Source organism: Oncorhynchus masou, chromosome 11, assembly GCF_036934945.1.
Source record: "Oncorhynchus masou masou isolate Uvic2021 chromosome 11, UVic_Omas_1.1, whole genome shotgun sequence".
In the NCBI taxonomy this organism is placed as follows: Eukaryota; Metazoa; Chordata; class Actinopteri; order Salmoniformes; family Salmonidae; genus Oncorhynchus; species Oncorhynchus masou.
The window spans coordinates 1774700-1787414 of NC_088222.1; the positions used below are offsets into that span (position 1 = coordinate 1774700).

Here is a 12715-nt window from a genome sequence, read left to right on the forward strand (position 1 = left end):
TACCCGTCTCTACCTGTCTGTCTGTACCTGTCTGTCTTTACCTGTCTGTACATGTCTGTATGTACCTGTCTGTACCTGTCTGTCTGTACCTGTCTGTCTTTACCTGTCTGTACCTGTCTGTCTTTACCTGTCTGTACCGGCCTGTGTTTCCCTGTCTGTATGTACCTGTCTGTACCTGTCTGTCTGTACCTGTCTGTCTTTACCTGTCTGTACCTGTCTGTCTTTACCTGTCTGTACCGGCCTGTGTTTCCCTGTCTGTCTGTACCTGTCTGTCTGTACCTGTCTGTCTTTACCTGTCTGTGCCTGTCTGTACCTGTCTTTACCTGTCTGTGCCTGTCTGTGCCTGTCTGCACCTGCCTGTCTGTACCTGTCTGTACCTGCCTGTCTTTAGCTGTCTGTACCTGTCTGTACCTGTCTGTACCTGCCTGTCTTTACCTGTCTGTACCTGTCTGTCTTTACCTGTCTGTACCTGCCTGTCTGTACCTGTCTGTCTTTACCTGTATGTACCTGTCTGTACCTGCCTGTCTGTACCTGTCTGTCTTTACCTGTCTGTACCTGTCTGTCTTTACCTGTATGTACCTGTCTTTCCCTGTCTGTCTGTACCTGTCTGTCTTTACCTGTCTGTGCCTGTCTGTACCTGTCTGTATGTACCTGTCTTTACCTCTCTGTACCTGCCTGTCTGTACCTGTCTGTAGCTGTCTGTCTTTACCTCTCTGTGCCTGTCTGTATGGACCCGTCTGTACCTGTCTTTACCTGTCTGTTCCTGTCTGTCTTTACCTGTCTGTGCCTGTCTGTACCTGTCCTGTTGTACCTGTCTGTCTGTCTGTACCTGTCTGTACCTGTGCCTGTCTGTACCTGTCTGTCTGTATCTGTCTTTACCTGTCTTTACCTGTCTGTACCTGTCTGTACCCATCTGTCTTTACCTGTCTGCCTGTGCCTGTCTGGACCGGTCTGTCTGTACCTGTCTTTACCTGTCTGTACCTGCCTGTACCTGTCTGTCTTTACCTGTCTGTGCCTATCTGTATGTACCTGTTAGTACCTGTCTGTCTGTACCTGTCTGTTTTTACCTGTCTGTACCTGTCTGTCTGTACCCCTCTGTCTTAACCTGTCTGCCTGTGCCTGTCTGTACCTGTCTGTCTGTACCTGTCTGTACCTGTCTTTACCTGTCTGTCTTTACCTGTCTGTCTTTACCTGTCAGTACCTGTCTGTCTTTACCTGTCTGTAGATGTCTGTCTTTACATGTATGTGCCTGTCTGTACCTGTCTGTATGTACCTGTCTGTACCTGTCTTTACCTGTCCGTACCTGTCTGTCTTTACCTGTCTGTGCCTGTCTGTATGTACCTGTTAGTACCCGTCTGTCTGTACCTGTCTGTTTTTACCTGTCTGTACCTGTCTGTCTTTACCCGTCTCTACCTGTCTGTCTGTACCTGTCTGTACCCCTCTGTCTTTACCTATCTGCCTGTGCCTGTCTGTACCTGTCTGTCTGTACCTGTCTTTACCTGTCTGTACCTGTCTGTACTTGTCTGTCTGTACCTGTCTTTACCTGTATGTACCTGTCTGTATCTGTCTGTCTGTACCTGTCTTTACCTGGCTGTACCTGCCTGTCTTTACCTGTCTGTCTTTACCTGTCAGTACCTGTCTGTCTTTACCTGTCTGTACCTGCCTGTCTTTACCTGTCTGTCTGTACCTGTCTTGTCTGTACCTGTCTGTACCTGTCTGTCTTTACATGTCGGTATTTACCTGTCTGTCTTTACATGTCTGTCTTTACCTGTCTGCCTTTACCTGTCGTGTCTGTACCTGTCTCTACCTGCCTGTCTTTAAATGCCTGTTTGCCTGTACCTGTCTGTCTTTACCTGTTTTTCTTTACCTGTCTGTCTTTACCTGTTTGCCTGTACCTGTCTGTCTTTACCTGTTTTTCTTTACCTGTCTGTCTTTACCTGTCTGTCTGTACCTGTCTTGTCTGTACCTGTCTCTACCTGCCTGTCTTTAAATGTCTGTATGTACCTGTCTGTCTTTACATGTCTGTATGTACCTGCCTGTCTTTACCTGTCTGACTTTACCTGTCTTGTCTGTACCTATCTGTGTGTATGTATTTGTATGTCTACATGTCTGTCTTTACCTGTCTGTCCCTGTCTGTCTTTACCTGTCTGTCCCTGTCTGTCTTTGCATGTCTGTCTGTCTGTACCTGTCTGTACCTCTCTCTCTGTCTGTACCTCTCTGTCTGTACCTCTCTGTCTGTACTGGTCTGTCTGTACCTGTCTGTACCTCTGTCTGTCTGTACCTGTCTGTCTGTACTGGTCTGTCTGTACCCGTCTGTCTTAACTTATTTGCACATGTTTGTCTTTACCCTTCTGTTGCCGTCTGTCTTTACCTGTCTGTCTTTACTGGTCTGTCTTTCCTTGTCTGTACCCATCTCTTTACTTGTCTGTACCCATCTCTTTACTTGTCTGTACCTGTCTCTATGTACCTGTCTTTACCTGTCTGTACCATCTCTTTACCTGTCTGTACCTGTCTGTCCCCATCTCTTTACTTGTCTGTACCCATCTCTTTACCTGTCTGTACCCATCTCTTTACCTGTCTGTCCCCATCTCTTTACTTGTCTGTACCTGTCTTTGTGTACCTGTCTTTACCTGTCTGTACCCATCTCTTTACTTGTCTGTACCTGTCTTTGTGTACCTGTCTTTACCTGTCTGTACCCATCTCTTTACCTGTCTGTACCCATCTCTTTACCTGTCCTGTCTGTACCTGTCTTTACCTGTCTGTATCTCTTTACTTGTCTGTACCTGTCTTTACTGTCTGTACCTGTCTTTACCTGTCTGTACCCATCTCTTTACTTGTCTGTACCTGTCTTTGTGTACCTGTCTTTACCTGTCTGTACCTGTCATCTCTTTACTTGTCTGTACCTGTCTGTCTGTTTTACCTGTCTGTACCTGTCTGTCTGTACCTGTCTGTATCTCTTTACTTGTCTGTACCTGTCTCTATGTACCTGTCTTTACCTGTCTGTACCTGTCTGTCTGTACCTGTCTGTACCCATCTCTTTACTTGTCTGTACCTGTCTTTGTGTACCTGTCTTTACCTGTCTGTCCCTGTCTGCCTGTACCTGTCTGTACCCATCTCTTTACTTGTCTGTACCTGTCTGTCTTTACCTGTCTGTACCCATCTCTTTACTTGTCTGTACCTGTCTCTATGTACCTGTCTTTACCTGTCTGTCTGTACCTGTCTTTACCCATCTCTTTACTTGTCTGTACCTGTCTCTATGTACCTGTCTTTACCTGTCTGTACCTGTCTGTCTGTACCTGTCTTTACCCATCTCTTTACTTGTCTGTACCTGTCTCTATGTACCTGTCTTTACCTGTCTGTACCCATCTCTTTACTTGTCTGTACCTGTCTCTATGTACCTGTCTTTACCTGTCTGTACCTGTCTGTCTGTACCTGTCTTTACCCATCTCTTTACTTGTCTGTACCTGTCTCTATGTACCTGTCTTTACCTGTCTGTACCCATCTCTTTACTTGTCTGTACCCATCTCTTTACTTGTCTGTACCTGTCTGTCTTTACCTGTCTGTACCCATCTCTTTACTTGTCTGTACCTGTCTCTATGTACCTGTCTTTACCTGTCTGTACCTGTCTGTCTGTACCTGTCTGTACCCATCTCTTTACTTGTCTGTACCTGTCTGTACCCCATCTCTTTACTGTCTGTACCTGTCTTTACCTGTCTGTCTTTACCTGTCTGTACTCTTTACTTGTCTGTACCTGTACCTGTCTTTACCTGTCTGTACCCATCTCTTTACTTGTCTGTACCTGTCTTTGTGTACCTGTCTTTACCTGTCTGTACCCATCTCTTTACTTGTCTGTACCTTTCTTTGTGTACCTGTCTTTACCTGTCTGTACCCATCTCTTTACTTGTCTGTACCTGTCTGTCTTTACCTGTCTGTACCCATCTCTTTACTTGTCTGTACCTGTCTCTATGTACCTGTCTTTACCTGTCTGTACCTGTCTGTCTGTACCTGTCTGTACCCATCTCTTTACTTGTCTGTACCTGTCTCTATGTACCTGTCTTTACCTGTCTGTACCCATGTCTGTCTGTACCTGTCTGTCTCTCTTTACTACCTCTGTCTTTACTTGTCTGTACCTGTCTTTACCTGTCTGTACCCATGTCTTTACTTGTCTGTACCTGTCTCTATGTACCTGTCTTTACCTGTCTGTACCCATCTCTTTACTTGTCTGTACCTGTCTCTATGTACCTGTCTGTCTTTACTTCTCTGTACCTGTCTCTCTTTACTTGTCTGTACCTGTCTGTCTTTACTTGTCTGTACCTGTCTGTCTTTACTTGTCTTTACCTATCTGTCTGTACCTGTCTGTCTTTACTTGTCTGTACCGGTCTGTCTTTACTTGTCCGTACCTGTCTGTCTGTACCTGTCTCTCTTTACTTGTCTTTACCGGTCTGTCTTTATTTGTCTGTACCCATCTCTTTACCTGTCTGTACCCATCTCTTTACTTGTCTGTACCTGTCTCTATGTACCTGTCTTTACCTGTCTGTTCCCATCTCTTTACTTGTCTGTACCTGTCTCTATGTACCTGTCTTTACCTGTCTGTTCCCATCTCTTTACCTGTCTGTACCCATCTCTTTACCTGTCTGTACCCATCTCTTTACTTGTCTGTACCTGTCTCTATGTACCTGTCTGTCTTTACATATCTGTACCTGTCTGTCTGTACCTGTCTGTCTGTACCTGTCTGTCTTTACTTGTCTGTCTGTCTGTCTGTCTGTCTGTCTGTCTGTCTGTCTGTACCTGCCTCTCTGTACCTGCCTGTCTGTCTGTACCTATATGTCTGTCTGTACCTCTCTGTCTGTACCTGTATGTCTGCCTGTCTGTACCTGTCTGTCTGCCTGTACCTAATAATGTCTTTAGCTTTTGTCCACCTCTCTGTCTGTACATATGGGTGGCCCCAGTGGGAATGTCTGGCGTTGCAAGCGCCATGTCTGTACCTGTCTGTACCTGTCTGTCTGCCTGTACCTGTCTGTCTGTACCCGTCTGTCTGTCTGTACCTGTCTGTCTGTCTGCCTGTACCTGTCTGTCTGTCTGTCTGTACCTGTCTGTCTGCCTGTACCCGTCTGTCTGCCTGTACCCGTCTGTCTGTCTGTACCTGTCTGTCTGTCTGTACCCATCTGTCTGTCTGTACCCGTCTGTCTGCCTGTACCTGTCTGTCTGTCCGTCTGTACCCGTCTGTCTGCCTGTACCTGTCTGTCTCGCTGTCTGCTGTTCTGATTCTGCTCCTTAGCAAAACACAAAATGTGTTAATATCCTAACATGGTTTCTTAACCGTCACCATGTCAATGTTCATAGTGTTGATTCCTAACGACTGTCTCTCTGTGTGTGTAAAATGTGTGTGTGCCAGTGTGTGTGTGTGTATCAGTGTGTGTACCAGTGTGTGTGTGTGTGTGTATCAGTGTGTGTATCTGTGTGTGTATCAGTGTGTGTACCAGTGTGTGTGTGTCAGTGTGTGTGTACCAGCATGTGTGTGTGTATCAGTGTGTGCATGCCAGTGTGTGTGTGTGTATCCGTGTGTGTGTGTGCCAGTGTGTGTACCAGCTTGTGTGTGTATCAGTGTGTGTGTGTGCCAGTGTGTGTGTGTATCAGTGTGTGTGTGTGTGTGTATCAGTGTGTGTGTGTGTGTGCCAGTGTGTGTGTGTATCAGTGGGTGTGTACCAGTGTGTGTGTGCCAGTGTGTGTATCAGTGTGTGTGTGTGCCAGTGTGTGTGTGTGCCAGTGTGTTTGCCAGTGTATATGTGTATCAGTCTATGTGCCAGTGTGTATGTGTATCAGTGTGTATGTGTATCAGTGTGTGTATGTGTATCAGTGTGTGTGTGTATCAGTGTGTGTATGTGTATCAGTGTGTATGTGTGTCAGTGTGCGTGTACCAGTGTGTGTGTGTGTATCAGTGTGTGTGTGTGCTAGTGTGTGTGTACCAGTGTGTGTGTGTGTGCCAGTGTGTGTATCAGTGTGTGTGTGTGTGCCAGTGTGTGTGTGTGTGTGTGCCAGTGTGTTTGCCAATGTATATGTGTATCAGTGTGTGTGCCAGTGTGTATGTGTATCAGTGTGTATGTGTATCAGTGTGTATGTGTATCAGTGTGTGTATGCGTATCAGTGTGTGTGTGTGCTAATGTGTGTGTATCAGTGTGTGTATCAGTGTGTGCGTGCTTCTCTGTGTGCCAGTGTTGGTTGCATGATTCCTCACCCCCCCCCCCCCTCTCTCTGTGTGTCTACAGTGCAGCCAGACCCCCCAGAGGCAGTAACAGCAGTGGGGATGGTAGGATATCCCATGAGGCTCCAGGTGTACTGGACGAACCCTGCCTCCTGGCTCCACGACGCTGTGCCCTTCCCCCTCCGCTTCCAGCTCCGCTACCGTCCTGTAGGATCCAGCATCTGGTCTAACGTTAGTTCCTCTAGTCATCATATTGTCTCTCCATCTCTCCCCTCGCTCTCGCTCTCCCTCCCCCTACATCTCTATCTCCCCCCTGCCCCTATCTGGTGATACTCTGATCCATCCATGGCTTTTCTGATGACTGCCTTGCCTGGTTCACCAACTACTTTGCAGACAGAGTGCAGTGAGTCAAATCGAGGGCTTGTTGTCCGGACCTCTGGCAGTCTCTATGGGGGTGCCACAGGGTTCAATTCTCGGGCCGACTCTTTTCTCTGTATACATCAATGATGTCGCTCTTGCTGCTGGTGAGTCTCTGATTCACCTCTACGCAGACGACACCATTCTGTATACTTCTGGCCCTTCTTTGGACACTGTGTTTAACTTCATACGACGAGCAATCCCGTATCCGGGATCCTATTTATAGCCTCAAGCTCATTAGCATAACGCAACGTTAACTATTCATGAAAATCGCAAATGAAATGAAATAAATATATTTGCTCTCAAGCTTAGACTTTTGTTAACAACACTGTCATCTCAGATTTTCAAAATATGCTATTGAACTATAGATAAACAAGCATTTGTGTAAGAGTTTTGATAGCTAGCATAGCTATAAGCCTAGAATTCAGCCAGCAACATTTTCACAAAAACAAGAAAAGTATTCAAATAAAATAATTTACCTTTGAAGAACTTCAGATGTTTTCAATGAGGAGACTCTCAGTTAGATAGCAAATGTTCAGTTTTTCAAAAAATATTATTTGTGTAGGACAAATCGCTCCGTTTTGTTCACGTTTGGCTACGAAAAAAACCTGTATCCAGTTATAGCCTCAAGCTCATTAGCATAACGCAACGTTAACTATTCATAAAAATCGCAAATGAAATGAAATTAATATGCTAGCTCTCAAGCTTAGCCTTTTCTTAACAACACTGTCATCTCAGATTTTCAAAATATGCTTTTCAACCATAGCAAAACAAGCATTTGTGTAAGAGTATTGATAGCTAGCGTAGCATTTAGCGGGCAACATTTTCACAAAAACCAGAAAAGCATTCAAAGAAAAACATTTGCCTTTGAAGAACTTCGGATGTTTTCAATGAGGAGACTCTCAGTTACATAGCAAATGTTCAGTTTTTCCTGAAAGATTCTTTGTGTGGGAGAAATCGCTCCGTTTTGTACATCACGTTTTGCTACCAAAAAAAACAGAAAATTCAGTCACCAAAACGCCAAACTTTTTTCCAAATTAACTCCATAATATCGACTGAAACATGGCAAACGTTGTTTAGAATCAATCCTCAAGGTGTTTTTCACATATCTCTTCATTGATATATCGTTCGTGGAAGTCTGCTTTCTCCTCTCAATCACATGGAAAAATACTTGCAGCTGAAGTTTACGCACCAATTTCGACGTAGGACACTATCTCACCCCTCCCCCTATATCTCTATCTCACCCCCTCCCTCTATCTCTATCTCACCCCTCTTTCTCCCTATCCCTCCCCTATATCTCTATTTCACCCCTCCCCTTATATCTGTATCTCACCCCTCCCCCTATATCTCTATCTCACCCCTCCCCCTATATCTCGATCTCACCCCCCCCTATATCTCTATCTCACCACCTCCCCTATATCTCTATCTCACCCCTCTTTCTCCCTATCCCTCCCCTTATATCACCCTTATCTCACCTCTCCCTCTATCTCTCACTCCTCCCCCTATATCTCTCTCACCCCTCCCCCTATATCTCTATCTCACCTCCTCCACTATATCTTTATCTCACCCCCTCCCCTATATCTCACTCATCCCCCTATATCTGTATCTCACCCCCTCCCCATATATCTCTATCTCACCCCTCCCCCTATATCTCTCTCACCCCTCCCCCTATATCTCTATCTCACCCCTCCCCATATATCTCTCTCTCACCACCTCCCCCTATATCTGTTTCTCACCCCTCACCCTATATCTCTATCTCACCTCCTCCACTATATCTGTATCTCACCCCTCCCCTATAACTCTCTCACCCCCTCCCCATATATCTCTATCTCACCCCTCCCCCTATATCTCTCTCACCCCTCCCCCTATATCTGTTTCTCACCCCTCACCCTATATCTCTATCTCACCCCTCCCCCTATATCTCTATCTCACCCCTCCCCTATATCTCTATCTCACCCTATCCCTCCCCTTCCCCTCCCTCTATATCTCTATCTCACCCCTCCCCCTATATCTCTCTCACCCCTCCCCCTATATCTCTATCTCACCCCTCCCCATATATCTCTATCTCACCCCTCCCCCCTATATCTCTCTCACCCCTCCCCCTATATCTCTTTCTCACCCCCTCCCTCTCTTATCTCACCCTATATCTCTATCTCACCCTCCCCCTATATCTCTATCTCACCCCCTCCCCCTATATCTCTATCTCACCCCCTCCCCTATATCTCTATCTCACCACCCCCCCCTCCCCCCTATATCTCTATCTCACCCCCTCCCCCTATATCTCTATCTCACCCCTCCCCATATATCTCTATCTCACCCCTCCCCCTATATCTCTATCTCACCCTTCCCCTATATCTCTATCTCACCCCTCCCCTATATCTCTATCTCACCCCTCCCCTATATCTCTATCTCACCCTTCCCCCTATATCTCTATCTCACCCTTCCCCCTATATCTCTATCTCACCCCTCCCCCTATATCTCTATCTCACCCCTCCCCTATATCTCTATCTCACCCCCCCCCCTATATCTCTATCTCACCCCTCCCCTATATCTCTATCTCACCCTTCCCCCTATATCTCTATCTCACCCCTCCCCTATATCTCTATCTCACCCCTCCCCCTATATCTCTATCTCACCCTTCCCCCTATATCTCTATCTCACCCCTCCCCTATATCTCTATCTCACCCCCCTCCCCCTATATCTCTATCTCACCCCTCCCCCTATATCTCTATCTCACCCCCTCCCCTATATCTCTATCTCACCCTTCCCCCTATATCTCTATCTCACCCCTCCCCCTATATCTCTATCTCACCCCCTCCCCCTATATCTCTATCTCACCCCCTCCCCCTATATCTCTATCTCACCCCCTCCCCCCCCCCCCCTATATCTCTATCTCACTCCTCCCCCTATATCTCTATCTCACCCCTCCCCTATATCTCTATCTCACCCTTCCCCCTATATCTCTATCTCACCCCCTCCCCCTATATCTATATCCCTCTCTGCTCTCTCCACTCCTCTCTTCCCCCTCCAGGTGGAGTCTAAGTCCAGCCCCCTGCTGATAACTGATGCCCTAGCAGGCCACGCCCACCAGCTGCAGGTGAGAGCCCAGGACGACATCAACCCAGACAGCCAGTGGAGTGACTGGAGCCCCCTACAGCAGGCTTGTCCATGGATTGGTGAGAATACCCTTGTGTCCCAAATGGAACCCTATCCCCTATATAGTGCACTACTTTAGACCAGAGCCCTATGGAACCCTATTCCCTATATCGTACACTACTTTAGACCAGAGTCCTATGGAACCCTATTCCCTATATAGTGCACTACTTTAGACCAGAGCCCTATGGGACCCTATTCCCTATATATTGTCCACTACTTTAGACCAGAGCCCTATAGAACCCTATTCCCTATATGGTGCACTACTTTAGACCAGAACCCTATAGAACCCTATTCCCTATATAGTGCACTACTTTAGACCAGATCCCTATGGAACCCTATTCCCTATATAGTGCACTACTTTAGACCAGAGTCCTATGGAAACCTATTCCCTATATAGTGCACTACTTTAGACCAGAACCCTATAGAACCCTATTCCCTATATAGTGCACTACTTTAGACCAGAACCCTATGGAACCCTATTCCCTATATAGTGCACTACTTTAGACCAGAGCCCTATAGAACCCTATTCCCTATATGGTGCACCACTTTAGACCAGAGCCCTATAGAACCCTATTCCCTATATAGTGACCAGGACCCAGCAAACCTGGAACATTCCCAGAACATTAGCTAAGATTCCCATTAAGCGCTATTTTGGGTTTTATCTAACAGTAGAATGATAACATCCCCAAAAACATTAAAATAATGTTTTTGATCACATATATATATATATGTGAATCACCTTTTGGGAATATTGTATATATAACAGTAGAATGATAACATCCCCAAAAACATTAAAATAATGTTTTTGATCACATATATATATATATGTGAATCACCTACCAACCAGTAAGAATATATGTGTATATATATATATATATAATATTTTTATTCATGTTTTAAATTAAATATCCTTGGAATGTTTTCCTAATATTCACCAAAATGTTCCCAGCAAACCTAAAATGTTTGTATGATAGTTCCCAGAGCATGCGTTAGGTTGCAGAAAATGTTCTTATAACATAAAAACTGTCCAGTCGTGCTGAAGATGATACAATGTTTATATAAAACATTCACCTAATGTTGCAAGAACGTTCCCAGAACACATTTAGTCTGTTCTTTAAAGGTTCTCAGGATGTTTCATTACGTTGTGTTTACAGTTTGTAGGGAACATTGTGGGAACATCACAGAAGATGAACTGTCCAGTTGTGTGGATGATTATACAATCTTTATTTTAGGGCGAAAAAAACATTCACATGATATTACAAGAACGTCCTTAGAACAGTGATGTTCTTTATAAGTTCCTGAAAAAAGGAATTTCTGATATGGGAACATCGTGGGAATATGACAAGAGATAGGATCCCAGAACAGTACAACTGTCCGGTTGTCATGTATCAGGGTGCACAAAACAGTCCTTTGATGTTGTAATATTGTTGACAGAACAGCTAGTTGATTAACACTAGAACCTCCTGGCCTTTCAGCCTGTAAGCTGTTAAAGAATGTTGAGAACATTACAGGGTGTCCCCTTTAGTATATTCATCAGATGCATATCAACCCACAAGGTGTGCAAACATAATCACCAATGCTTGATAAATAGTGCATAAATTAAGAATATTTAGTGGAAATATATCCATTTAAAATATAACAACAATAGTTTGTTTGTTTAGATATGTTCAAGGACATGTTTTGTATAGTTTTACAAAGGCCTAGTGAAAAACTAGTGAAAAACGTTGTACACTTGTACACTTCCAGCCAATGACATGATATCGGAAGAATAATCATTAGTTGTCTTTATGAAGGTCTTACATAACATTAGAATACTAAAAAAAATATTATTTCAAATAATTTGATTTGATCTGGTGTGACCATTTGCCTCATGCAACACGACACATCTCCTTCATGTAGAGTTGATCAGGCTGTTGATTGAGTGTAGCCTGTGGAATGTCGTCCCACTCCACTTCAATGGCTGTGCGAAGTTGCTGGATATTGGTGGGAACCGGAACACGCTGTCGTACACGTCGATCTAGAGCATCCCACACATGCTCAATGGGTGACATGTCTGGTGAGTATGCAGGCCATGGAGGAGTGTGTTGTCCTGGCACCACCTGGCCAGGTCTCTGACCTTCTCCCTATATGCTAACTCATTGTCACCGGTGCAGTGATCGTTGTGTTGTCAGCAAACTTAATGATGGTGTTGGAGTTGTGCTTGGCCATGCAGTTGTGGGTGAACAGGGAGGACAGGAGGGGACTGAGCATGCACCCCTGAGGAGCACCAGTGTTGAGGATCAGCGTGGCAGATGTGTTGTTCCCTACCCTTACCACCTGGGGGTGGCCCGTCAGGAAGCCCAGGATCCAGTTGCAGAGAGAGGTGTTTAGTCCCAGGGTCCTTAGCTTAGCAATGAGCTTTGAGGTCACTATGGTGTTGAAGTCTGAGCTGTAGTCAATGAACAGCATTCTCAAACAGGTGTTCCTTTTGTACAGGTGGGAAAGGGCAGTGTGGAGTGTGATTGAGATTGCGTAATCTGTGGATCTGTTTGGGTGGAATGTGAATTGGAGGGAGTCTAGGGTTTCAGCTAGTATGCCGCTCATTTGTATCTGCAACAAGTCATATTTGCTTTATGCTTTAATATTCACATGAATATCTGTCGGCAATTGGATGGAAACCTAGTTAGTGATCATATTTGTTTGCGATATTCATACCTGTAATTTAACAAAGGGTCCACCACATTTTCTCCAATTTTTCTGCCTGTCCAGTCCAGGGTACATTGCGTACTGCTGCCCAGAGGCTCCCCCCTTGCCAGGGAGGGCTATCCACATGACTTTGGCTGTGTCCCAATCCAAAGGCAGCTGCATCACTTGACAACGCATTCCACCAAGCACCAGATGTTTGTTTACATTGTAGAGGAACTACTGATAACAATTAAGCGAACAACTATCCCAACATGG

General features: G+C 45.3%; 1 protein-coding gene across 2 annotated transcripts in view; it reads left to right on the plus strand.

Moving 5' to 3' along the window:
- Positions 1-12715, plus strand: part of il11ra (interleukin 11 receptor subunit alpha) — a 76285-nt gene that overhangs the window by 18113 nt on the left and 45457 nt on the right. For both annotated transcript variants that reach the window (XM_064977220.1, XM_064977221.1), the window contains exons 6-7: positions 6267-6433; positions 9651-9795. In XM_064977220.1, coding sequence (XP_064833292.1) covers positions 6267-6433; positions 9651-9795 — 312 coding nt within the window. The remainder of the gene's footprint in view (positions 1-6266; positions 6434-9650; positions 9796-12715) is intronic.